The sequence below is a fragment of the Geotrypetes seraphini genome, chromosome 3 (genome assembly GCF_902459505.1).
Source record: "Geotrypetes seraphini chromosome 3, aGeoSer1.1, whole genome shotgun sequence".
Lineage (NCBI taxonomy): Eukaryota > Metazoa > Chordata > Amphibia > Gymnophiona > Dermophiidae > Geotrypetes > Geotrypetes seraphini.
Window position 1 is genome coordinate 131,889,026 of NC_047086.1, and position 27,937 is coordinate 131,916,962.

The following is a 27,937-nucleotide window of genomic DNA, read 5'->3' on the forward strand; positions in this document are numbered from 1 at the left end:
GCGGCATGATAACCTTCTCCAATCTGTTTGTGATCCCCTTCTTAATCATTCCTAGCATTCTGTTTGCTGTTTTTGCCGCCGCTACACATTGCGCGGACAGCTTCATCATCTTGTCGACCAGTACTCCCAAGTCTCTTTCCTGGGGGGTACTCTCTGAGTACTACACCGGACATCCTGCAACCAATGCAGTGTTTTTTTAAAGCAGGAGTAGTATGTTCAGTCCTGGCCACAGAGTTTCGCGTAACTTGCAATGCCTGTAATTGATGTTAGGAGGCTCCCACTAAAAGGATGTTCAAATAATCAAAATGTGGCTTAACTGCCCTGCTCTACTATTCTGAAATACTTCACATTCAACAGTCCTTTCAGTCTCCTTACTATCACGAGTTAAAAAAATACATCTTTAACCATCTTCTGCACTTAATATTGCAAAGACAGAAAAGAGTTGGACTATCCCTAAGTTCTGCAGCTTATTTTCAGTTGGAATAAGGTTGTCATTTAAAAAAAACAAAACAAAACTCTGAAATATCCTCAAAGGGGGGGGGGCGTGGCTTGGAACTGCAGTAAGATGGACGGGTGATAACACAGCTCCTCCACAGCAGGTTAATGATTAAAAAAAATAAGCTATAAAATATAAAATTTTCAATTGAAACGGCGCTTTCTGTGGATACAATGGCATAGTCAAAACAATTGAAGGGGGAGATGGCTGGAACAAGTGGAGGATGTACGAAGAGGTCAAAAATGGAGCCATTGACCCCTTCAAAAGCTCAGTTGCCGGGTGAGGACAGTTGCAATATTGTGACTGAACTCAGGCAGATTAAAGAAATTGTGTTAAATAATTCCAGAAAGATACAGGAAGCCATAGATGAGGTGGCTAGCCTTACAAGGCAAATGGCAGTTAAGAATATTAAGGTGGACCAGCTGGAAAAAAGAACTGAGGTGAACGAAGCTGAAATTCGGCAGTTGAAGTCGGATAAAAAGTTACTTGTGAGCCTTACAAGAGATCTTGAAGATTGTATTAACCGTAGCAGACGGAATAATTTGAGGATAATTGGTCTGCCAGAAGGCATAGAAAAATATGATCCAGTTTCATTCTTGGAAAACTTTTTACCTAAAATCTTGCCGCTAAAATTCAAATACCCTATGGAATTTGAAAGAGCCCAAAGAATTCTGACTTGAAGATCAGACAAGCAGCTGGGACCGCGTCCTTTGATCTTTGCTATTGAGGTATCGGCAGATTGCTGAGATCCTTAGGCTGGCAAGAGAATCAGAACTTAAAGTGTCAGGACTCAAAAATTTACATTGTGCCTGACTTTGCCAAGGCTACGGCTCAGAAGAGGAAAAAACTGCTGGAGCTGAGGCTGAAGTTGAAGAGTCTTGGGGCCAGATATGGGCTGATATAGCCAGCCATAATGAGAGTCACATATGACAATAGGACTCTAAATTTTGAGGAACCGGAGAAATTAAATGAATTCTTGGATAACTGTGAACGTCCGATGTCAATATAATTTATTTTAGATACAAATTTGTGGCTGAGTGAATGCAGGGAGTGCTTTTGAACAAACATTCTAAACGGTTTTAGACATTGGATGCAGATGAGGACGATCTCTTTTTGCTGTGGATTGAAAGCATCTTTGATTTATAAAGTTTTTATCCACAAAATATATAATTCAATCGAATGGGCTGCATTGCTCAAGTTTATTGTAAAGAGGTGGATTTATTATGGAAAGAAGAAGTGCACATGGTACTGAGTTCATCACAGTAAATAAATGCTGGTGACATAAAAAAACGTGATGGTCAGTCATGTGTAATAGCGGCACTAACTTTTGGCACCAGGAAGTAGATCGGATACAGAAAACAGAGTATGGCAGCTTAATGAGTAACCAGAAAATTACAATTCTTAACATAAATGACTCTTCTGTGAAGGATTCAAAAGATTTTGAATTCATTGCATCGGATGTTCTTTTTGGTTTAGGGAAGAATGGTTACTAAAGAAGATTTTTCATATATTCTTGCCTATCAGACTCTTGGATTTTGGTGGAGCAGTGTGGGTTTTTGTATGCTGATCGTATTCTGGATTTATACTTGATGTGTTATATTCCTGAAATCCGGCTGAAGAGGATATACGTAATATGATGCTCTTGCGTTTAAATATTAAAGAACTGCCAAGAAAATAAGGATGATTGCCTGATATGCAGCTAATGTATGTGAAGAGTTTGATTGGTTTAATGTGATTGTTAATTTTGAGACTGATCGGATTAAATTTTTAAAAATGGAAAGAACATTATATTATCTTATGTAATAAACATGAAAGTTAGGGGTTTTTGAAGTGGAAGTAGAAAGTTGGATGAGATGTTAAACTTAGAATTTTAAGTATTTAATCTCAATGTAATAGGAAATTTATATAATAATACTAATGATTGCTTCTTTTGTGAGAAGGGGGTAAGAGTGCATTAATTTATAGAATTTATTCTTTATGGGATCTTTTTAATTCTGTGTTAAATTTTATCAATAATTAAATGATATGAATTTATTATTGGTTATAAATTATATTATCCCAGGACAAGCAGGCAGCATATTCTTAACACATGGGTGACGTCACCGACGGAGCCCTCGGTACGGACCTTTTTAACTAGAAGTTTCTAGTTGGCCGCACCGCGCGTGCGCGAGTGCCTTCCCGCCCGACGGAGGAGTGCGTGGTCCCCAGTTTCTTCGTTTCCGCGGAGCGAAGAAGACGCGTGTGTTTTTTCAACGGCCGTTGAAACCACTTTTTTGCCTTCCCGCTCGCGCTTTTTTCCTTATTTTTTCTTTCTTTACCTTCGGGTTTATTTTTTTCTTTGATTTGCAAAAAAAAAAAAAAAAAAAAAACTTTGCTTTTTTCCTTTTTCTTTCGTTTTGCCCCGGCGGGGCCTGTTGCCAGTATACAGGCCTCGGGCTTCGATTTTGCGGAGGCTATCTTCCCCTTCATGCCCCCGCAGGTCGGTTTTAAGAAGTGCCAGCGGTGTGCACGCCCGATCTCCTTAACTGACCCACACAATTGGTGTTTGCAGTGTCTGGGTCCGGAGCATCGGGCGGATTCCTGCACCCGCTGTGCCACTCTTAAAAAGAGAACTCTTAAAAACCGAAGAATCCAACAAACTCTTCTCTTCGGTACCGAGTCGGCGATGGACTCCTCACCTTCAACGGCGGTACCTCAAAAATCGGCACCGTCGATCTCGACACCGACCGACCCCGCATCGGCGCCGCTGGCGCCAGGTAAGCCGGCTAAGAAGCCTTCCTCTTCCCTCGAGCGCCCTCCAGCTACGGTGGCGACACCGTCCTTACCGGCATCGCACCGGTCCCGCAAACGCTCCGCCCCGATCTCGGTGAGTGCCTCGTCATCGGCCTCCTCATCGCCGGGGCGTGGAGCGGCATCTAAGGAACCGAAGAAAAAGAAAGCGGTTCCGATGCCACCCCTCGATGACCGTATCTCGGCCATCTTAAAGGCTCAACTCCAGGAGCAGTTGAAGAAACAACTTGAACAACTGTTGCCCACTATCCTGGCACCGCTCCTTCCGGTACCAGACCGGCCCGAGCCCCGTACCGAGCCCCCGGTGTCCACCCCTTCGGTACCGGTGAACACCTCCATGCCGATCCTTTCGGCCCAACAACTTCATGGCGATCCAGTGGTTCATTCTCAGGCCACATTGGATCCTCCTCGGCACCAGGCGGTACGGCACTCTTCTCGGGACCGAGATAGACGCCGGTCGTCCTCCCCTGGTACCGTTTCGGTGCGCTCTGGAAAGTCTTTGTCCAAGACTCGCCATACCGCGCCCTCCACCCCGGTGTCTCGACATGCACCAGAGGTCAGGGACCCTGACTTATGGGAGGACACTCCTCTCGGTACCGAGGAGGATCCCTCCTCATCTGATGAGGAACCATCGGCACCCGATGCCACCTCCAAACCAGAGCAGTCCTCTTTTTCTAAATTTCTGAGAGAAATGTATGCTGCCCTGTCACTTCCTCTAGAATCTGACTCAAAAAAGTCTCAGGCCTTTCTAGAGGCCTTAGACTTTGAGCAACCTCCTAAGGAGTTCCTCAAGCTTCCCGTGCATGACATCCTACGGGAAACGTTCTATAAAAACTTGGAAAATCCCCTCACGGTACCGGGAGCCCCCCGTAAACTGGACAACCTTTACCGTGTCATTCCTATTCCTGGATTCGACAAATCTCAATTGCCCCATGAGTCCCTTCTCGTGGAATCCACCTTAAAAAAGACTCAGGGCTCCAGTGTCTATGCCTCTACCCCTCCTGGCAGAGAAGGTAAGACCATGGACAAGTTTGGCAAGAGGCTTTACCAGAATGCCATGCTTGCCAACAGGGCAAACAACTATTCCTTCCATTTTTCTTTCTATCTGAAACATTTGGTCCAACAACTGTCTGCCCTCCAGAAGTACCTTCCTGAGCGCAAGGTCCCGTTATTCCAACAACACATCTCTGGTCTTCTCCAGATGCGAAAATATATGGTCCGCTCAATATACGACTCCTTCGAGCTCACCTCTCGGGCCTCTGCCATGGCCGTAGCCATGCGTCGATTAGCCTGGCTCAGAGTCTCCGACCTGGACATCAATCACCAGGATCGTTTGGCCAACGCCCCCTGTCTCGGGGATGAACTCTTTGGAGAGTCACTGGATTCCACCACCCAGAAACTCTCGGCCCATGAGACCAGGTGGGACACCCTAATCAAGCCGAAAAAGAAGGCTCCGCCTGCTCGACCCTATCGGCCTCAATCATCTTACCAGCGGAGGTTCTCAGCCAGGCCACTCAATCCGCCTCCTCAACAATCTCGGCGACCCCGTCAGCAGCAGCACCATGCCCAGGCTCGATCTCAGGCCACTCAACCCTCTAAGCCTTCTCAGCCTGCTAAACAATCTCAGCCCTTTTGACTCTTCTCTCCAGGGCATAGCCAGTCATCCACCCTCGCTGCCTCTTCCACAGCCTATAGGGGGTCGTCTCACCATTTTCTCAAGCCGTTGGGAAGTCATCACGTCCGACCAGTGGGTCCTCAACATCATCCGCCACGGCTACTCTCTCAACTTCCAGACTCTTCCACCGGACAACCTTCCCGTAGAGTCTGCTTCTCACTCCTCTCAAACCCCCCTCCTCCTGAGGGAGGTTCAATCCCTCCTCCTTCTCAATGCCATCGAAGAAGTACCTCCAGATCAAAGGGGTCAGGGATTCTACTCCCGCTACTTCCTTGTACCCAAAAAGACGGGAGACCTCCGTCCCATTCTCGATCTCAGGGACCTCAACAAGTGTCTGGTCAAGGAAAAGTTCAGGATGCTCTCCCTTGCCACACTTTACCCTCTTCTTTCTCAACACGACTGGCTATGTTCCCTGGACCTCAAAGAGGCCTACACTCACATCTCCATCCATCAGAACTCTCGCCGCTACCTGCGGTTCCAGGTACTACACCACCACTACCAGTACAAAGTACTACCATTTGGCCTCGCTTCCTCCCCCAGAGTCTTCACCAAATGCCTGATAGTGGTGGCGGCCTTCCTCAGGTCTCACAACCTCCAGGTGTTCCCCTACTTGGACGATTGGTTGGTGAAAGCACCTTCATCTCAACTCGTGCTACAAGCTACTCATCACACCATCTCTCTCCTCCACCTCCTGGGGTTCGAGATCAACTACCCCAAGTCGCATCTGCTTCCCACCCAGCGACTTCAATTCATCGGAGCAGTCCTGGACACCACGCTGATGAGGGCCTTTCTCCCCTCAGATCGCAAGCAGACCCTGCTCCATCTCTGCCGTCAGGTACTCATGCATCCCTCCATTCCTGCCCGACAGATGATGGTCCTCCTGGGTCACATGGCCTCGACGGTGCATGTCCTTCCTCTGGCGCGACTCCACCTCAGGACACCTCAATGGACTCTCGCCAACCAATGGTCACAGACTACAGATCTTCTTTCTCATCCCATCTCTGTGACATCATCTCTTCAGCAATCTCTCCAATGGTGGTTGAACTCCTCAAATCTTTCCAGGGGTCTACTCTTTCATCTGCCCCCTCACTCTATGATCATCACCACCGATGCGTCCCCCTACGCATGGGGAGCTCACCTAGGCGACCTACGCACCCAGGGACTTTGGACCCCACAGGAGCGTCGTCATCACATAAATTTCCTGGAACTCAGAGCCATGTTCTACGCCCTCAAGGCTTTCCAACATCTTCTCTGCCCTCAAGTCCTCCTCCTGTGCACAGACAATCAAGTCGCCATGTACTACATAAACAAGCAGGGCGGCACCGGATCTCGCCCCCTTTGTTTGGAGGCTCTGCGCATCTGGACCTGGGCCACGGACCGCAATCTCTTCCTCAGGGCGGTCTATATCCAGGGCGAACAGAACTCTCTGGCCGACAATCTCAGCCGCATCCTTCAACCTCACGAGTGGACGTTGGACCCTCCGACTCTGCTCTCCATCTTTGCTCGATGGGGCACTCCGCAGGTGGACCTCTTTGCAGCACCTCACAACCATCAGCTGCCCCAATTCTGTTCCAGACTCTTTTCTCCTCACCGTCTGGCACCGGATGCATTCCTGCTCGACTGGAGGGATCGGTTCCTCTATGCCTTCCCTCCACTTCCTCTGATGTTGCGGACCTTGTCCAAACTCCGCAAGGACAACGCCGCCATGATTCTCATCGCCCCTCGGTGGCCTCGTCAACACTGGTTCTCCCTCCTGCTCCAACTCAGCTCCAGGGAGCCCATTCCTCTTCCTGTGTTTCCTACTCTACTTACACAGCAGCATCAGTCTCTACTGCATCCCAATCTGTCTTCCCTCCACCTGACAGCTTGGTTTCTCTCGGGCTGACCTCTCCGGAGAATCTATCTCAACCGGTCCGCCTCATTTTGGACGCCTCCAGGAAACCGGCCACTCTCCAATGTTACCATCAGAAGTGGACCAGATTCTCCTCGTGGTGTCTCCGGCATCATCAAGAACCCACCTCTTTGGCGGTGGAAACTGTCTTGGAATATTTGCTCTCGCTGTCCAACGCTGGCCTCAAAACCACCTCCATCAGAGTCCACCTCAGTGCCATCACTGCGTTTCACGAGCCTATTCTCGGCAAACCCCTCACGGCTCATCCTCTGGTTTCCAGATTTATGAGAGGGCTCTTCAACATCAAACCGCCTCTCAAGCCTCCTCCTGTCGTCTGGGACCTGAATGTGGTTCTCTCAGCTCTCATGAAACCTCCGTTTGAGCCTCTTGCCACAACTTCACTCAGGCTTCTTACCTGGAAGGTGCTTTTCCTAATTGCCATCACCTCTGCCAGGAGGGTTAGCGAACTGCATGCACTGGTTGCCGACCCACCTTTCACTGTTTTCCACCATGACAAGGTTGTTCTGCGTACCCACCCTAAATTCCTTCCCAAGGTGGTCTCAGCTTTCACCTCAACCAGTCCATTGTGCTACCCGTCTTCTTCCCTAAGCCTCACTCGCATCCTGGGGAACAGGCGTTGCACACGCTGGATTGTAAGCGTGCCCTTGCTTACTATCTTGATCGTACCAGAGCTCACCGAACAGCCCCTCAGCTCTTTTTGTCTTTCGACCCCAACCGTTTGGGTCATCCTGTCTCCAAACGGACACTTTCCAATTGGCTTGCTGCCTGTATTGCTTTCTGCTACGCTCGGGCCGGTCTCTCACTGGAAGGAACTGTCACGGCCCACAGGGTCCGAGCTATGGCTGCTTCTGTAGCTTTCCTCCGCTCCACGCCCATCGAGGAAATCTGCAAGGCGGCCACTTGGTCCTCAGTTCACACGTTCACTACTCACTACTGTCTGGATGCGTTCTCCAGACGGGATGGACACTTCGGCCAATCTGTGTTACAAAATTTATTTTCCTAATGGCCAACCATCCCACCTCCCTCTTTGTTAGCTTGGAGGTCACCCATGTGTTAAGAATATGCTGCCTGCTTGTCCTGAGATAAAGCACAGTTACTTACCGTAACAGGTGTTATCCAGGGACAGCAGGCAGATATTCTTACGTCCCACCCACCTCCCCGGGTTGGCTTCTTAGCTGGCTTATCCTAACTGGGGACCACGCACTCCTCCGTCGGGCGGGAAGGCACTCGCGCACGCGCGGTGCGGCCAACTAGAAACTTCTAGTTAAAAAGGTCCGTACCGAGGGCTCCGTCGGTGACGTCACCCATGTGTTAAGAATATCTGCCTGCTGTCCCTGGATAACACCTGTTACGGTAAGTAACTGTGCTTTTTGTCAGGAAATTTGTAATTTATTTGATATTTTAAGATCTATAGTATGCAGCTTAGTTTGTCTTATTGTTATTTTTTAATCATTTCTTATTACATAATAAGATGTATTTGAGTTGATATTGTTTTATGGATATAAATGTTAGTAATTGGTGTGAATTCTTTATGAATTGAATATAATTATTTATGGGGAATTTTAGGTTGAATATTTTTATTATTAATTTATGGGGAATTGAAAAGGTATAGGCTGTATGAGATTTGGTAGCTAGAGAGTGGGTAATTTTCATTTTAATGGAGTTGGATTAATTTGGATATTCATAATAGTTTTATCTATGGTTTTTAGTTTTTATATGAAAATTGTAATGATGTAGGAAAATTTGGGCTGGTATTGGGTAAATGGGTTAGAATTCTCAGAGAATTAATTTTTTGATCTGTTAAATTTCATTAGCTTATTATATTTATAGAATATGATGTAAAATTATTGACCTGTAGGAGTTTCTTGTCATCTGATTCCACATGTGTGTTTCCAAGTTTTCACTTTTATTTAAGGGGGATGGGTAGTGGGAGGGGGGAGGGGGGAGATGGGTTAGGGGAGGGGAGGAATGTGCTTTCTTAGATTTTGATTTTGGGAGAAGTTTAATATGGTTTCATTATGATTTTATTTATTGGAAAATTCATGAAAGCATAATTTCTACAAGTGTATAATGGTTCTTAAAATATTTTCGTTAAATGTAAATGATCTAAACCATCTGATTAAGAGGAAAAAAATGTTCTTATTTTAAAAAAAATCAAAATGCGGATATCTGTTACATTCAAGAGACGCATCTGTCTGCTGAAGAGTCCAAAAAGCTGGAGGGGAATTGGGTGAAACATTGTTTTTTTGCCCCTGCGGTGAAGAAAAAGGCTGGAGTTGCTATTTTAATTAATAAAAAGTGTAATGCAATGTTTAATATGATTGCTTCTGATCCTTTAGGGCAGTGGTTCTTAACCTTGTTGGAGGTACTGAACCCCACCAGTTTCATGTGTGTGTTCACCGAACCCTTCTTTATTGGAAAAATAAAATATGATTTTTACAAATTCAAAACATAGGTATACAGTGAGGGAAAAAATATCAATTTTGAAAACAAAAAAGTTCTATATTTCAAATAATAATAACATAATAATGAAATTTACTGCAAATCAGTGTGACTTCTGCTGTTGCCTCTCAGAGACCAGTTCAGAAATGCGCGGCTTTACCTTGGCAAGTGCCACTCTCATGTCATTTTCGCAACAAAGTTGTTCCTTTTCTTCGTTTTTATGTCCAGCATCCTCGAAAAGGATTGCTCGCAAAGATATGTTGTAACAAACGGTATGAAAATTTCCAGAGCTTTCTTAGCAATAACAGGGTACGTTACCAATTGTTGACACCAAAACGTTGAGAGCGTTGTTGTTCTGAAGAGTTGCTGTTGAACCTGGCTCTGCTGAATTTCAATGATTTCATCGAGGTATTCATCATTGACATCTGTTGTCTCAACACTAAACGTGAAAGGCTGTCTCACCCATGCTGGATATGACTCTCTTGTAGGGAAGTATCCGTCGAGAGATTTTGCAAGCTCATCTAAATGCACGGCAATAGTTTGCTTCAGTTCCGCGGGTACAGAAATGTCTCCGATTCCAGATACATCTTCGATCTTACTTACACAGTTGTCTAGCAGGGGAAAGTTTGAAAAGTTATCGTTTTCTGTTCGTCGTTTCCATAATGGTAGCTTTTTTTGAAAAGCTTTCAGGTTTTCTTCCGTTACGATGATGTTGACTCCACCACCCTGCATCTGCTTATTGAGATGATTGAGAGCTGCAAAGATATCAGCCATGTACGCTAAAATGAGAATGAACTCAGAATTTTTGAAGCAATCTGCATGACAATGTTGCTGCTCTTGCAAAAACAGAGCTAATTCCACACGCATGGCAAAAACACGATTCAGCACCTGTCCCCGGGATAACCACCGAACATTAGAATGGTACAGAAGTACCTCGAATTCAGATCCCATTTCTTTACACAGCTCCTTGAAGATGCGGTGCTTCAGAGCATTATTTTGCACATAGTTCACGCATTCCACAATAATTTTTAAAACTTCTGCCAGTTTTGGAGGCAAGGTTTTTGTTGCCAACACATGCCTGTGCAGAATGCAATGCGTAACAATGATGTGTGGTACATCGGCATTCACTAGCGCACCAAAACTGGACTTTCTTCCGAGCATGGCTGGAGCTCCGTCCGAACAAACTGCAGAAACCATATCCCACGAAAGATTATTGTCTTTGAAGAAGTCATCCACAAGTTTCTTCACATCAGTTGCCCTAGTTGTTGTAAGAGGCTTACAAAATAAAAAATCTTCCTTTATCATGTCGTCTTTCACATAGCGCACGAATACTGCAAGCTGGCTTAGATTGGAAACGTCTGTGGTCTCATCGAGTTGAAGGCTGAATTTTGCCGGGCTTGAAATCAGATCTGCAACTACTTGAGCTCATGTCCTCTATTCTGTTGCTGATGATGTCATTTGAAAGAGGAATTTCAGATAACTGAACTTCAGCCGCTTTTCCCAGCATGATATTCGCCATCTTCAACACAGCTGGTGTTTCACCAATGGTGTGTGGTTTGCCCTGCTTTGCGATCAGGTAAGCAACTTCGTACGATGCTGTGAGGATCGGTTTGTTGATGGCAGAGTAGCCTTTTCATCGAATCTTGCTCTCTTCACCTTGAATTCAGCGAGCGTTGTGTTCTTGTATTTTCCATCTCCATGCAACTTAAGGAAGTGTTCCCTTAGTTTTGCCGGAGATAGACTAGAATTACTCAACTTGGCATTGCAAATCATGCAATTAGGACGCTGACTCCCATCACGTTCCGTTATACATGTGAATCCATATTGTACATATTCGTCCGACCACTTTCGTATTTTGCTCGACATAGTTAGTAAGGGATTAAAATATTAAGATAGATATCACACGACGTACCATCACAACAGTTACAATTTGACTCTGTGCGCATTAAATCCCCTGCAGCACAGATAGGCCAAGCGATGTTGCGTGATCACCTGCAGCCAATTATGGACAAGCGGGGGCGTATCATCACGAATCATAAGCGCTTCGGTCACGTTCAATCATCTATCAGTTAAATCACAAATTTTGATCAGGAATTGATTGATGTATATAAGGCGTTAGTTACAGATTGATAGATCAAGAAACCGAGTACACGATCAGTCTTGATCAAAATCACAGAATAACTGATAGATGATTGAATGTGACTGAAGCGCTATATGAGTCGGAGGTGTGTTTTGACCTCCGCCGAACCCGCGATACTGACTCACCGAACCCCTGGGTTCAGTCGAACCCAGGTTAAGAACCACTGCTTTTGGGAGATGGTTTAATGTTAACATGAGTATGGGTAATACTACCTTGTCGCTTCTTAATGTATATGCCCCTAATTTGAACCAAATAGAGTTTTGAAAGTCTCTACAACAGTTGATTTTGCCACTGGCTGCTTCTAATTTGGTAGTAGCGGGAGATTTTAATGCTGTTATGGATCCTCTATTGGATAAAAAAAACCTAGTAAAATTATAAAGTCATTAGGTTTAGATAATTTTGTGCAGTCTTCTGATTTAAAAGATATATGGCGTATTCTTCATTTTAATGATCCCATGTTCATAAATCTTTTTCAAGAATAGATAATGTTTTTATTTCGGATCATTTAGTAAATCAAGTAACACAAGCCTCCATTGATCCAATTATTTTATCTGATCATGGTGGGGTGTGGGTTGAATTAAATGTTACTGACCAGGATGATAGTAGACCAATATGGAGATTTGATAATACATTGCTTGCTGATTCAAAATTTTGTGATGATTTTCAACTAAAAAGTAACAAATATTTTCAATTCAATAGTACAGAGGAAATCTCTATGGAAACTTTATGGGATGCTTTTAAGGCAACCATGAGAGGGCAAATTATTTCATATTCAGCTTATGTTAAGAAGCAAATAAAAGAACAATTTTCTAACTTAGAAAAAGAAATTAAGGTTTTAGAGTCAAAATTGATTCAGAAATGGGAACATTCTACATTACAAGCTCTTTTAAAAATTAAATGTAAATACAATGAGGTTTCCTCTAAGTTAGTAAGGAGTGATATTTTTTTGCAGCAAGCTCTGTATTATGGAAGCTCTAATAAGGCAGGAAGACTACTGGCTAATTATCTTAAAGTAAGGAAAAGGAAAACAAAAATAAATATAATTAAAGATGAAAAAGGAAATACACATTCTCAAATCGGTTCTATTTTAAAACAATTTTTAAAATTTTATAAAGCCCTTTATTCTTCTGAGCCTTATTTAGATAGGGAAAAGGATGGCTTTGAATTTTTAATTTTGATTGAGGGTCCAAAAATTCCTGATCATATAAAACGAAGTTTAGAAGAGCCTATATCGCTAAAAGAATTACAAACAGCATTGAAGTCTCTTAGAGTTGGGACCGCTCCAAGTGGTGATGGATTTACTGTAGAGTTTTTTATAAATCATTTCAAACTACCTTGTTACCTCATTTGTTAAATTTATATTTGGCTCAACTAAAGAAAGGTTGTGTTACAGGTACTATGGCAGAATCATTAACTATTGTTTTGCCGAAGCCAAATAAAGATCCCACATTGGTTTCAAATTACAGGCCTATTTCTTTAATTAATGTGGATGGGAAATTATTGGCTAAACTATTGGCCTTACATTTGGCAAAGGCTCTTCCTTATATAATTGGTATGCATCAAACGGGTTTTGCTGCTTAGAGGCACTCTTCCAATAATACTAGATTGGCTTTTCATATGTTATATTTAACAAAGGACCTAAATGACCCGGCTTTCTCTGTGTCCTTAGATGCAGAGAAGGCTTTTGATCGGGTAGAATGGGCCTTTATGTATCAGGCAATGGAATGGTTTGGTATGGGATCAGGATTTATACAAATGATTCAAGCGTTGTATAGCTCTCCTGTTGCTAGATTATATATTGATAATAATTTTTCAGATTCTTTTAAGCTGCAAAGGGGGGTTAGGCAGGGCTGTCCTTTGTCTCCCTTGCTGTTTGATATAGTACTTGAACCCTTGTTGCTAGCTATAGAACAGGTAAGGGAGATTCAAGGTATTCCTCGTCCTGGAAAGGAATATAAAGTATCTGCTTATGCAGATGATATATTGCTTCATTTGAGGAATCCTGAATCAACCATTCCATGTTTGCTTGATTTGATTGAGAATTTTTGGAAATTTTCAGGATATAAAATAAATTGGACTAAGTCAGAAGTTCTCCCTTTAAATCAGTGGTCTCAAATTCAAACCCTTTGCAGGGCCACATTTTGGATTTGTAGGTACTTGGAGGGCCTCAGAGAAAAATAGTTAATGTCTTGTTAAAGAAATGACAATTTTGCATGAGGTAAAACTCTTTATAGTTTATAAATCTTTCCTTTTGGCTAAGTCTTAATAATAAGAACATAAGAATTGCAGCTGCTGGGTCAGCCCAGTGGTCCATCGTGCCCAGCAGTCTGCTCACACGACGGCCCTCTGGCCAAAGACCAGCGCCCTAACTGAGACTAACCCTACCTGCGTACGTTCTGGTTCAGCAGGAACTTGTCCAACTTTGTCTTGAATCCCTGGAGGGTGTTCTCCCCTATAACAGACTCCGGAAGAGCGTTCCAGTTTTCTACCACTCTGTGGGTGAAGAAGAACTTCCTTACGTTTGTACAGAATCTATCAATTTTAGAGAGTGCCCTCTCATTCTCCCTACCTTGGAGAGGGTGAACAACCTGTCCTACTAAGTCTATTCCCTTCAGTACCTTGAATGTTTTGATCATGTCCCTTCTCAATCTCCTCTGCTCGAGGGAGAAGAGGCCCAGTTTCTTTAATCTTTCGCTGTACGTCAACTCGCAAACATTTGATCAAGAAACTTTTTAATTTTACTTTTGTGATAATGATAAACATACCGAGGGCTTCAAAATAGTACCTGGCGGGCTGCATGTGGCCCTTGGGCCACGAGTTTGAGACCACTGCTTTAAATGTACATTGTACAAAAGGTTTATTCAATTCATTTCCTTTTATTTGGAAGGAGGAAGGAATAAAGTATCTAGGAATTTGGATAAAAAATACAATTGAAGAGACAATGAAAATGAATGAAAAAACTTTATTGCAAAAAGTAACAGAGTTATGTGAACAATGGAATCCTTTGCATCTGTCTTGGTGGGGAAGAGTCCAAACTGTTAAGATGATAATATTGCCTGTTGTTTGTTACCAAATGGGTATGATACCAGTTTTTTTTTTAGGGGTCTTTTTATAAAAAGTTGAATAGTATTTTGGTTAAATTTATTTGGCTGAGTAAAAGTGCAAGAATTGCCTTAGTGTCCTTACAAAAGCCAATTGTGGAGGGTGGGGTAAATTTTCCAAATTTCTATAGGTACTATCAATCCTATATTATGCGCCAAGGTATGTATTTGGTTCTCCCAGAACTCATGGAGAAGTTACCAGATTGGTTGTGGTTGGAATGGCAACTCATGTTTCCAATTAGGCTCCGTCGTCATCTCAGTATTAAAATGCCTAGAATACGGAAAAACAATAGAATATTAATGGACACTTGGAAAACTTTAAGATATATCAATAATTTAACTCCTCTTCCAATTCAAAAATCTACATATCAAAATACAGTAGTACCTTGGATTACGAGTATAATCCGTTCCAGGAGCATGCTCGTAATCCAAAATGCTCGTTTATCAAAGCGAGTTTTCCCATAGGAAATAATGGAAACTCGCTTTGATGCGTTCCCCCCATCTGAGCATGCTCAAGGCCCAGCAGACGAGGGCCAATCTTCAAGAGTGCCCAGATGAGGGTAAGAAGCGGCAGGGGGTGCCCAATTGTTTCGGGGGGGGGGGGTCGGATCGTGTCGGGGGGGGGTGCCCAATCGTGTCGGGGGGAGAGTCGGATCGTGTCAGGAGGGTACCCAATCGTGGCGGGGGGGTCAGATCATGGCAGGGGGGGTGCTGGTTCAAGGTAGGGGGGTGCTCGTAAATCGAGCCATGCTCGGTTTCTGAGGCACCGATTTTGCAAATGTTTTGCTCGTCTTGCAAAACACTCGCAAACCGGTGCACTCGTAAACTGAGGTACCACTGTATATGGCTAAACTCCAGGATCCAAATAGGCGGCTTTAAGATTGTCTGGAAGGATTGGATTAAAGCAGGTATACGAACTTTAAATGATGTTATTTCAAATGGTAAACTGCTGGATTTTTCACAGTTGCAACTTAAATTTGGCCTTGACAAAAAACAAAGTTATAAATGGTTGAAGCAGGATATTCAGGCAGGGTTCCCTGAATGGAAATCTCTTAATAATCAGTTTAGTTTAGATTTCTTATGCTTTCAGGCAGACTTTCTGGGTCACCAGGCCGCACAGTGGTACAAATTATTATCTGGTTATATAAATAAGAAACCAATGAATGGACTTAGGGATATTTGGAGCATTGAGATTAAGCATCAAATTAAAGCATCTCAATGGATACATATTTGGTCCTGGAGGATGAGATGTACAATGTCTGCATCTATGAGGCAAACATGGTTTTTCCTGTTGTATAGAGCACTCTGGACCCCTGTTCGTTTACAAAAATTGGATTGCTCTAAGTCTAATAGATGTTGGCATTGTAATCTTGAGGCTGGAACTTTAGATCATTTATTGTTTTATTGTCCATTCATTAAGGCTTTTTGGCAGTCTATTTGGGATCAAATAAATTGCTTGTTAGAAAATCATGTGGCATTGTCATATGACACAATTTTATTTGTCATGTCTATGAGAGCTAAATGTCAAATATCTGCTAATAATAACAAGCTTTTGTTGATATTGATAGGAGTTGCCATCCAACAAATAACATAATTGGAAGGATTGTAAAAGACTGAATTATTGTTTTTGGTGGAATTCAGTTTGTCATGTGTACAAAATGGAAAGAGCGTTGGCAGTTCAAAAAGGTTACTATAATAAATTTAAGGATGTGTGGTGGCCATTATTAAATTATTATAATGAATAATTTACACTTTTCCCAATTTTATTACTTGTGTAGAAAGGGGGTGGGGGAATTTTTGGAGTTCTAATAATAATACATATGAATGATATGAGATTTGATTTCATTGTGGTATATTTTTTGTTGGATATATAATGGGGAGGAGGGTGGGGATAAATCATTTTGTTGTATAATGTTGTAGAATTTCAGGTGATTTACTTTAATTGTTTGATATTTACTGTATATTTGATGTAAATTATAAAAATAAAGAATTTTTTAAAAAAAGAAAAGAAATATCCTCAAAGAAAACTGGACAACAGTAATATTTTTGTCTAAGAAACATTGAATGATTTGCTTTCATCCACTGCATTATCATTTGTAAATACAGCCTAAGTTCATCAAACGTATTTCTACATAATAAGACTCAAATTCTGGTCATGTTCCTATGTTGTCCTTCTACCAACCAACCATACTTGACGTTGTCTTGTGTTTTTTTTCTTCTTTTTTAATTATCACTACTGTTAAGCCATTCTAGGTATAACCTATTCTCTAAAGGAGACATTTTTTGACAAAAAAGCCATAATTTGTTAATTTTATGAAAATTTGTTATCCCAGGATATCTTAACCCTTTTTTTTCTTGTACACTGCTAGGACCTTATTGAAATGGGCAGTTTATAAAAATATTGATTAGATTAGACTAGACTTTCCTCATATTCACTTTGATCCTGCTTCCTTTCTACTTAATATATTGACCTTTTTTCCTCTTCTAGATAAAGATAATCTAGAAAATTTATTTGGGAACTGTTTAGGGAATTGGGGAAGGATCTTAGGCAAGTAACTCACTTTGGCCTTTACAGAAGTTAGTTGTGTTAAGCAGTGGTAGTTAGATGTTAGCTAGAGTATGGACACCATATTTGCGCAAAATCATTTTGTCCTAGGATTATGCCCACTTTTGTGAATGTGCCATAGGATCATTAATGTCTGTCAAGTATTTTTAATATAGTATCTGAAGGATGATGCTTTCAGCAGCATAGGGCCCTCTACTATTCTGGATGATGGTTTTGTTTTTTTCACTTAGTAGCATTTTCTTTCTGTCATCTACATGATGCTCCTAAAGCATCTTGTTCTAGGAGGGCTTTCATTTAAGTATTCATTGTTCTGGCCCCACTCAGCCTGTGGGATCTTATGGAATCAGAACTATAGTTTTAAACTTAAATCATAATTAACTATAAGAAATCAATGCAGCGTTCACTTTCTTTAATTTAGGTCTCCGAAAGGCTTGTCTAAATCCCCTTGGGCTGTGAAGAAGATTAATGCAAAACTTAATAATATACATCAAGACATTTATGAACAGAGACTCCATGAAGAAGCTAGCATTTTAAAAAACCTTCAGCACCCAAACATTGTAGGTAAGTTGATTTAACAACACTGAAGAATATATGCAAACATTTAAAGAGAGAAATTAAAACTTAGAATTAAATTATAACTTGGGCATCCACCAACATAACATAACATAACATAAAACTTTATTTATGAATCTCGTATAACTCACGGTCCTATGTGATTTACAAAAGATAAAACCAATATATTAACTGTTGAATTTACAATCAATTAAAACCATACAATAATCATTTTACTAAACAAAGGAAAAATTATGCCTTACCTGTTAATTTTCTTTCCTTTAGACACAGCAGCTGAATCCAGAAACTAGGGGTATACCACATATCAACCAGCAGGTGGAGATAGAGAACTGAATTGCAGGTGCTCCTCTTGGATGGAACCCCTTCTTGCCATTTAGTATGCTCTATCTCCACCTGCTGGTAGATGTGTGGTATCCCACTGGTCTCTGGATTCATCTGCTGCTGTTGCTAAGGAATAAGTTTTCATTAATCTTCTAAAATGCATGTAAGAGGATGATAGTGAAATTAACAATCAAATTATAGACTCCTATTTGACCACTTTGTAGGAAAGTAGGTTGGTTACATATCATTTTATATGAATTCTTTTACCCAAGATTTATGGGCCCAAAAATGAGGGTCTCAGTTTATGTTCGAGTCTACACTTGAGTACCTTTCTGACTAGTTTAAAAAAATCAAAATCTAAACCTACAGGGGGTCTGGCTGCCCCAGCCCTGCACTAATGTGCAAGAATGACCATTCCCTCGGTCATCCTGAACATTTTCCACTCACAGCAGAAAGAACCTGAAGGTGGGCTTTCACCCACTGGAAAAGCATCTGAAATTCCATTTGCAAGGGGGCTCTTCATGTGGCCCCTGCTTTTTCGCATACGCCACCACCGTGGTGAGTCCCCCAGCCAAAGAGACTGACATTGGTCATGAGAGTCATCCAGTCTGAGATCTGGAGAGGCATGCCTTTCGATAAGGATGCATCCTGAAGCTACCAGCATAGGCTAGTCCTTGCAGCCCCTATCCAAAGGAGTTGTAGCTGAAGAGTATGTCTTTGCATAGACCACAGAAGGGAAGTCCTGAAGAAGTTGAATATGAGCCCTGGCCCAGCGTGACTGCCTTGGAGCCTAGCACCTGAAGGTAATGCCAAGCAGTCAGTCTGCATTTCTAGGAGAGAGAGAATTTGTCTCCGGAGCTTCTGTTTGCGTGGCTTGGGATGAAACACTTGGCCGCAAACCATGTCGAAGAGAGTGCCCCAGGTACTCCAGACTCTGGATCAGGTCCAGATGGCTCTTTCTGAAGTTGACAATCTAGTCAAAACTCTGGAGCAGTTTCACAACTTGATGCACTACCAGCTCACACTTTTGTTTGGACAGGGCTTTGATTAGCCAGTCCAGATAGGGTGAACTTGAATCCCCATGAGCAGGAGCAATCACCACCATAAACTTGGTGAACGTGCGGGGTGATGTCGCCAAGTCGAATATGGAAGACACAATTGGAAATGCTGCTGAAGTACCTGTAACTACAGATATCTTGTAACTACAGAAACATGTGAATGTGCAGATATGCTTCTCTGATGTCCAGAGAGGCTAGAAAGTCTCTCGGAGCCACTGTCACAATGACCAAATTGGCTGTCTCCATGTGGAAACGAGGGATCCTCAAAAATGCATTTTACTGCCTTGAGATCAAAAATGGGCCTCCAGTCTTTTGTGCTTTTCTTTGGCACGATGAATTATCCTAGGACAAGCAGTATTCTCACATGTGGGTGATGTCATCCACGGAGCCCAGTACGGACAGTGTTAAAAGTGAATTATCACTAAGTTTTAAGCAACTTCATACCTGCCTGCACTGCGCATGTGCGAGTGCCTTCCTGCCCGACATAAGCTCACAGTTCCTCAGTTCTCCGTTTTCCTTGAAATGAAATAGTGCTTTTTTTTGGACTTCATCCAGTCTGCGTTGACTTCAACACATATCATTTTTTCTACCTGGCCTTTGGCGGCTGTTTTTTCCTTACTTTAATCTTTTTGTTTCTTAATTTTAAAAAAAAAACTTTTTTAAAGCTTGTCAACAGTTTTGACATGGACAGAAAAATTGCAGTGGCAAAATGAAACTCAATGATGAAATAGAGGGAAAAACCCACCGAAGAATAACTTGAAGGCTGAAAGGCCCAAGTGAGGAAAACAAAATTATTCTTCGGTGGGTTTTTCCCTCTATTTCATCATTGAGTTTCATTTTGCCGCTGCAGTTTTTCTGTCCATGTCGAAACTGTTGACAAGCTTTAAAAAGTGCTGTCGGTACCAGTGGCCTATTTCAATCACTGACCCATATAGCAGATGTTTGCAGCGTTTGGGCCCTGAGCATTGTGTTGACACTTGCACTCGTTCTACCTTACAAAAGTGCTCACTAAAAGCTTGGCGCATTCAGCAAGAGAAACTCTTCGGTTTGGCCATGGACACCAGAAAACACTCAGCCTGTGGTACCAGCATCGGATGAGATTCCAGCATCAGGGCAGCCTGCTAAGAAGCCTTCCTCTTCCCAGCAAGTATTGCAGATCTCTATAGCATCGAGTCCCTCGATGCAGGCCAAACACCATCGCTCTCCATCTCTGCAGGTTGTGTTTCCTTCAGGGCTTGCATACTCCTCGAGGTCACTCATGACATGACACTCTGCCACACCAATGGTACCAGATGTTGAGCCAAGGGTACTGGTGCAGCTTTTCAAAGAGCAACTCAGTGAGTTTTTCAGGAGGGAGATCGGTGACATGTTTAAATTACATGTGACACCGGTGCTAACATTGACTCCCTCAGTACCAGCTCAGCCTAAGCATAGCACCTCGATTCCAGATTTGCCAGTAGACAACAATACTCTCCATCGAGGCATCAATCCTCAACATCACAGCAATGCTCCCCATCAAAAAATTGTCACTCTTCATTGAAGCATCGTTGCCCTTCATCAATGCTCTTCATCAACTAGACACTCTGCATCGAGGCACCGTCATTCTACATCGCATTGATCCATGTTTCCATGGATAAGAGAACTTCCCGTCGCTCCTCTTCATCGAATTGGCACCAACGATATCGAGGAGCATTGTCTTGTCATTCTCATCATTCTCCTCTACATTCTTCATCTTAGAGAGTCACTTGGGCTTCTTGCAATTGATTCTGATCTGTCACGTCGCCATACTGACTCTTGAGTGTGAGCCCACTTTGTCTGCCCCTGAGTCATATGGCATACCTTCAGATCCATCTCCTCCTCCTCCAAGAAGTTCTCCTCCTGAAGGACTTTCTTTTACTAAATACATTAAGACAGTTGGGCAAGGCCCTCCCTGTCAAATTAGAGGCTAACACTGAGTCCAGTGCAGAGTTCCTTGATGCCTTAGATTATGACAAACCTCCTAAGGAACTTTTCAAGTTACCTCTGCAGAATCTTCTTAAGGAGGCCCTCTTTCAAAACTGGGAGACTTCTGTTTCTGTTACAGCAGATTCACTTCATTTCTTGCCCTGGATTTGACAAACCACAACTACAACATCAGTTATTGCTTGTGGAGTCGACCCTTAAAAAAATCCTTCAGTAGTAGGATTTACACTTCTGCACCAATGGGCCATGAGGGTCGCACTATGGACACATTTGGTTGCTATCTAACAAAATTCTATGTTGGCCAATATAAGTAAGCACTCTTAACTTTTACATGTCATTTTATTTTAAACATCTTGTAAAGAAGTTGGCTGACTTTGAGCAGTATATTCCCCCCGAACATCTTGTGTATTTTCAGCACATGGTCTTCCACAAACCAGAAAATATATGGCACGGACAGCATTCGATGCTTATGAAATGTCATCCAGAGCATCAGTCGTGTCTGTTGCTATGAGGTGTCTTGCTTGGCTACGAGTCTCTGACATGGATATTAATCTTCAGGACTATTTAGCCAATATTCCATGCCTGGGGGGAACAACTGTTTGATGACAGAGTAGATGCTGCTACTCTGAAGCTGACTCAGCATGAGCAAAATTGGAACTCTTTGAATAGATCAAAGACAGAGTCAACAATCTAAATCTGCTCCAAAACCAGCGTCTTTTTCTTGCAACATCCTCTTCTTCCAAACCACTACCACAGAAGGGACAAAGCAGCAGTGACCTCAAAACTTTGGCTTCTCAAAAGCCAGCTCAGTCTTTTTGACGCGAGAACTCACGGCAGCCATTCAGTAAGCAGTGCGGAGCCAGGCTGGATGCCAAAAAGATAACCCCGTACCATTTGCCATGAGATTTGAGGAGGCAGCCAACAGTGAGGGCCATATTTCAGAGGATTTTAAAAAGGTACCGGGGGGGGACAACAATTTTTAAGTTTTAGATAGACAGGTTTGGAAAACCCATGTATAGGCCACGGCCTACTTATGGGGAAATTCGGTAATCTCCTTATATATATTCAATAAATAATAATACATTTTTTTATTTTACAAGGGTATCGTGCATTCACCAAAGCCAAGGATGGTAGTATGTGTCTTGCTATGGAGTATGGGGGCGATATGTCACTCAATGATCTCATAGAATTAAAACAAGAAAAAGAAGAAGGTCCTTTTCCAGCTGCAACCATCATGAAAGTTGCCTTGCATATGGCAAGAGGCTTAAAGGTATTGTATAAAACATGATAATTTTTTAGTGCATGTTAATTCAGCTCCTTTTTTATAGTAGTCATAAGTAGCTTTAAGTATTATTTTATATTTAATATATTGGGCTATTTAATTCTATTGAGAGTGGATCATCATAAAAAATTAGACTAAGGAAGAAGAGTCTCTTTTGAAGTGAATTGCAAAAGAGCCATTTTTTCCTGTCTCTAATGAATTGGAGACCTGATATTGAGGTGTTATATAATTGGTTATCAAACTGCCTTTCCTTTACTTAAACCCAAGTTGACTTAGCCTGATAACAGTGCATCCAGGCCTATAATATCAGGGCCATCACTATCCTATCTTAGATCAACCTCAATAGATGAGATGCACAATCTGCAGTTCAGGTCACACGTTCATGTCGTATTACATTTCCTGAGTTCCATTACCACCGTATGTTATAAAAGCTAGGTTTTTTGGCACATGTTCCTGTTGGACTAGTATGGCAGCTGACACTCAAGTTTGTTTGGGTAGAAGGAAGTGCATATATCCTGTTCTTTAACTCACTAATTAGATAGTAAGGAATATAGCAGAGCACTACAATTCTGAGTGGAAAAGGTGAAAAGCAGCAATCAAAGAACTTAATTCCCTACATGAGTAGGAAAAGTTATGCCATACCACAAATCCTTTGACCCTGTAAGTGAAACAAAAGATTTAATAGGTCTTAGAAAAAATGCATCCAGTAGAAAAATGACAGTAAAAGTTTTGAGTATTAGGTGGTGGTGAGCAGGTGAGTTTTCATGTGTCTACTAAACATAGTACAAACAATTTCCAGACCAATGTGCTCTTTAGATCAAAAGGTTTGCCTACTCATGAACTACATAGAAAATACCAACCTGACAGCCAGCCTGTTTTCCAGGGCCTTTGTGAAACATGGTCTAACTTGAGGCCTTCTATGGCCCATTTTTTTAACTTAATGCCTTACGTTTGTTTGTAATAACAATCAAATGTTTTTTCTAGTGCAATGTGTCTAGTGGTCCTGAACTGTAGGGTTCTGCATCTGAACCTGCAAGTTGCTTGCAGAAAACTAAGTCATGTTTTCAACTCTACCTCCTTCCTAGGGAGCTGCTTCTGCCACCTCAGTTTATTTTCTGCAAGCAAGCTGCTAAGAAGTGTTTCTGATCTGCTCTGTGGTTTTATTATTTTTGGGGTGGGGGAGGGAGTGTCCTCAGTGTGTGTTTGGAGGTTCATTGCCCAATGGTTTCCACTTGTTGGGATCTCTGCCTGGGAGAAGACGCAGACTTCTGCTGCTAGCAGGATCAGTCTCTCAGGGACACCTAGCTAGCCAGCCTGCTGGTGGTTTTTATAGATAAGGGCCATCCCCTGTGTAGCTGCTTGCATCCCTGATTAGTCATGAGCTTGAGCGCATGCTGTTAGGACTCCTTGGCTAAATCGAGATTAATAGTGGGCCGGCTATATGGTCCTTCCACTTGTGTAATGAGAATTTCCGGGGGTTGAGACTCAGTCTAACTTGCAGCCTGAAGACCAGGTTCGTCCAGCAAAATCTGTGAAGCAGATCTCTTTAATGTAATCTTTAATGTAAACCACTTGCATCCCATGTACTGACTAAACGTATCTTTATTGTAAACCGTTTCTATCCCATGTACTGTCAAATGTATCTTTATTGTAAACCGCTTCGAACTTCACGGTATAGCGGTATATAAGAAATAAATTATTATTATTATTATTATTCTCTGTTTGCTCCAGTTGAGTTCCTATGTTGCAGCAGGCAGGCACCATATGGCACAGTGAGTAAAGCTATTATAGCCTATGGGGAAAATCAGGGGGGTCTTCAAAAGTCAATTTTGAAGGTTTCTGCAACCAGAACCTATGTCCCCCTTCCTCTAAAACCTCTTTCCCTGTGTTTTTTGTCCATCAGGGAGGTCTCCACGGGCTATTTTTGGTGTGATTTTCCTGGTGGTGGCCATATTGGATTTTTAACAATCTTTCTAAAGCCTCCATCTGCCTCAAAACCCCTCAGTTTTGCTTAAAATGGACAGATATACTCCTCAGGTCTCTTTACCTCTATATCGTGCCAAGTTTGCTATGGATGGTTGACCAAGAAGTGTCCATGTCCTGCGTGTAGTAGAGCATGCTGGGGAGGGGCAGGAGCCTCATGCTCAGCTTCTTCCAAGTCCTACAGAGCTGGGAATCTTCAGGAGGTACTTTCCTAGAGGAAGAGATGCTTTCCCAGAGCTCTCTGAAGGTACATTGGACAAGCGCAGATGTGGGAGTCATGGAGCCCAAGAGGACCAGCAAGACCCCCAGTACAAGGCTCCACCCTGGCTTTTGTGAGCCTCATCTATTTGAACTGCCGAGGGCCCTCGATGTCTGCTTGCAGCATACCAGAGGCAGGGCGAAGGGGAGCTCCCTTCAGCAGGCACCCCAGCCAATTGACACGGGCTCAGACCAGGAGGTTCAGTCTGACATAGACTGGGAAGAGCCACTATTATCCAAGGATGAAGTTTCCCTGGCAGAGTCTGGTTTGGTGCAGAAGATTGGCTGTCTAGAATGTTTGGGAGTGGCTTTAGGGGAGGAGGAGGCTACTACATCTTTAATAAATAAATAGTTTTGAGAATGACTTTCTCTTCACTTAATCACTATGCCTCCAAGAGAGTCTCTTTTCAAGACATTTCTTCTTCGGGAGATGGTATCTCTCTTTCTCCTCAAAAGAAAAGTTTCACCCCTTCAGATGAACTGGGGTTTTTACTTCCGTTATTTTTCTCGTCCCAAAAGAGAAGGGAGGTCTACAGCCGGTTTTAACCTCAGCCTGAACAAATTTCCATTGGGGGGAAAAGTTTCATATGTTGCCTCTGATGACTTTATATTCCCTCTTAGATCGCAATGCTAGATCTGAAGTAAGTCTCTTCTTCTTATATTCCAGTGCATCCGACCTTCTGGAAATTGCTCAGATTTCAGATAGCGCAACACCAGTATTAATACAGAGTCGTGCCTTTTGGCCTTGCATCCTCTTCCAGAGTATTCATCAAGTGCCTGGTTGTAGTGCCAGCAGCGTTACAGACGCAGGGTCTCCAGGTCTTCCTTGTCTGGACGATTAACTAATCAATGATCAAGCTTACAATGGGTTCTTGCAGTGACTCAATTCATAACGTTCTTCTTTCAGCAGCTGGGATTCAAAATCTTTTTCCCAAATTTCAACTTCAACCATCTCAAAATCTGTGATTTATCGGAGCTCTGCTAGACACCAGTTACCTCGGAGCGTCTCTCCCTCAGCAAAGACAACAAAATTTGATTCAGCTTTGCGATCAGCCTTCTCCCATTAATCTTCACCAGACAACTGATGGTACTCCTTGGTCACATGGCTTCCACGGTGCATGCTACTCTGTTTACGAGCCTTCCTCTCAAGACTTCTCAATAGATTCTTCCATGTCAGTGGTCTCAAGCTCTCAACCCATTGTCTTAACACATTACACTTTGACAATCTCTGCAGTGGTGGATGAGCTCTTCTTTGCTTTCCAGGAAGTTTTTGCTCCACACATCTCCACATCAGAAGGTTCTGACCACGTATTCATCGTCCTACGCTTGTGGGGTTTATCTGGACGGTCTTTGCACTCAAAGTTGCTGGTCTACTACAACCAGTTTTTCTATCTAAATCTTTTGGAACTCTAGAGTGTTCTACGATGCTCTTGAAACATTTCAGCACATTGTGACTAACTACATCCTCCTAATCCCCACAGACGTTCATGTTCCAATGTATTACATAAATAAGCAAGGAGGCACAGGTTCTCTCTCTTTGTCAAGAGGCTCAGAAGACTTGGAACTGGGCAATTGCTCACAATATATTTTTGAAAGCAGTATACATTCAAGAGAAGCAGAATTTTCTCAGACGGATTCAGCAGGTTTATTCAGCCACATGAGTGGACGCTCAACTCTGCAGTTCTGCATCACTTTATTCTCTCTTCGGGGGACTCCTCAGATACTCAGACCTGTTTGCATCCCCCCTCCCCCACACACTAACACGTTGCCTCAATTTACCTCCAGGCAGTTGTTACAACCCACGGGCTCCTGATCCTTGCAGCGAGCCATGACCTCCGTGACTGTACCTGCACACAGCGTGTTCCCTCTAACCAAGGAATCCTTCAGGCCTTCCTAGGCAACTGCCTAAGGTAAAAACCAATAGGTTCCAATGTCCTTGGAAAAATCAGGCAAGGGAAACAAAAAAAAAAAAAACCCCACACCACTGCAAGTATGTCCAGAAAATAATAAGGACAAATTTTATTCTTATACCTCTGATTTTCTTGCCAGGGTATTTGTAATGAATAGCACTATTCTCCATGCAAAGTTTAGTGAAACATAAACTTCAGGCCAATCTGGCCCAGTCTGGCTTCACGGTTCCTGCCCTGCCTTGGGCTGTGGGAGTAACTCACCCCTCTTCCTCCTGCTGCTTGCATCCGTCTGCTCTTAAGCCGCTCAAAGCCAGTCCCCTTCAGCCTCTAGAGGGGGATGGGCTTTGGTTCCAAAGCAGCCTTTCTCTGCCTGGGTTTACTCAGTGCAGCTACATTCCTTCTGGCTTCTCTAGCTGCCCTATAGCCCGGAGGCTGCTGTTGCCAGTCTGCCTGCCTCTGTTCCATACCATTATTGCTCTGATTATAGGGGCAAGAGAGGTCAGCCTCAAGTTGACCGCCAGAATCAACCTGGACAGCTCTTCTGCACCGGATCTTACCAGAGTCAAAACTAGAGCTGGTGCTGGGTTTGTCACACAGTATTCTTTCCAATGCCTGGAAACGAATGCGTTTCTTCTAGATTGGAAATACAAGTTTCTTTATGCGTGTCCTCCAATCCCTCTCATCTTCAAGACACTTGTCAAGCTCAAGCAGTAATCGGCCACCATGCTTTTGATGGCCCTTCGGTGGCCCAGGTATCCCTGGTGCTCCCTTCTGCTTCAGCTCAGTATCAATGCCTCTTGTAGACTTTTCCATCTCTTCTAATGCAGAGTCACGGATATCTTCTGCATCTCAATCTACAGGCTTTACACCTGACATCTTGGTACCTTTCCGATTGACATGGACTGAGGTTCATCTTTTTCATCCTGCCAGACTTATCTTAAAAGTATCAAGAAAACCATCTACGCAGCAGTGTTTCCAGCAAAAATGGACACGGTTTTCTATTTGGTGTACTTTTCATTGTCATGATGCTAGATCCACCTCTGTATCTGCAGTACTGGATTTCTTCTACATTTATCCAACTTAGCGGTTTGTATCACTTTATCGGATGGTCAGGCTGGGCTGCAACTGGGACTTGTGTCACAGCCCACAAAGTCCGAGCTATGGCAGCTTCACTTGCTTTCCTATGCTCAACTCCCTATTGATGAAATCTGTACAGCTGCTACTTAGCCCTCAGTTCATACATTCACATCTCACTACTGTCTGAAATTTAATTCCAGACAGGAAGGTCACTTCGACCAAGCAGTATTACAAAATTTGTTTTTCTTAATGGCCAACACTTCCTCCATCCCATTCTAGTAAGCTAGGGAGTACCACATGTGAGAATATGCTGCCTGCTTGTCTGGGATAAAGCAGTTACTTACTTTAACAGGTGTTATCCAGGGACAGCAGGCAGATACTTTCACAACCC

The 27,937-nt window shown here is 42.9% G+C and overlaps 1 protein-coding gene across 2 annotated transcripts in view; it reads left to right on the forward strand.

Annotated features, from left to right (window-relative positions):
• The window catches only part of PBK (PDZ binding kinase), a 92,006-nt gene that overhangs the window by 26,469 nt on the left and 37,600 nt on the right, over positions 1–27,937 (forward strand). For both annotated transcript variants that reach the window (XM_033935526.1, XM_033935527.1), the window contains exons 4-5: positions 17,541–17,683; positions 22,137–22,306. In XM_033935526.1, the coding sequence (XP_033791417.1) occupies positions 17,541–17,683; positions 22,137–22,306 (313 nt within the window). The remainder of the gene's footprint in view (positions 1–17,540; positions 17,684–22,136; positions 22,307–27,937) is intronic.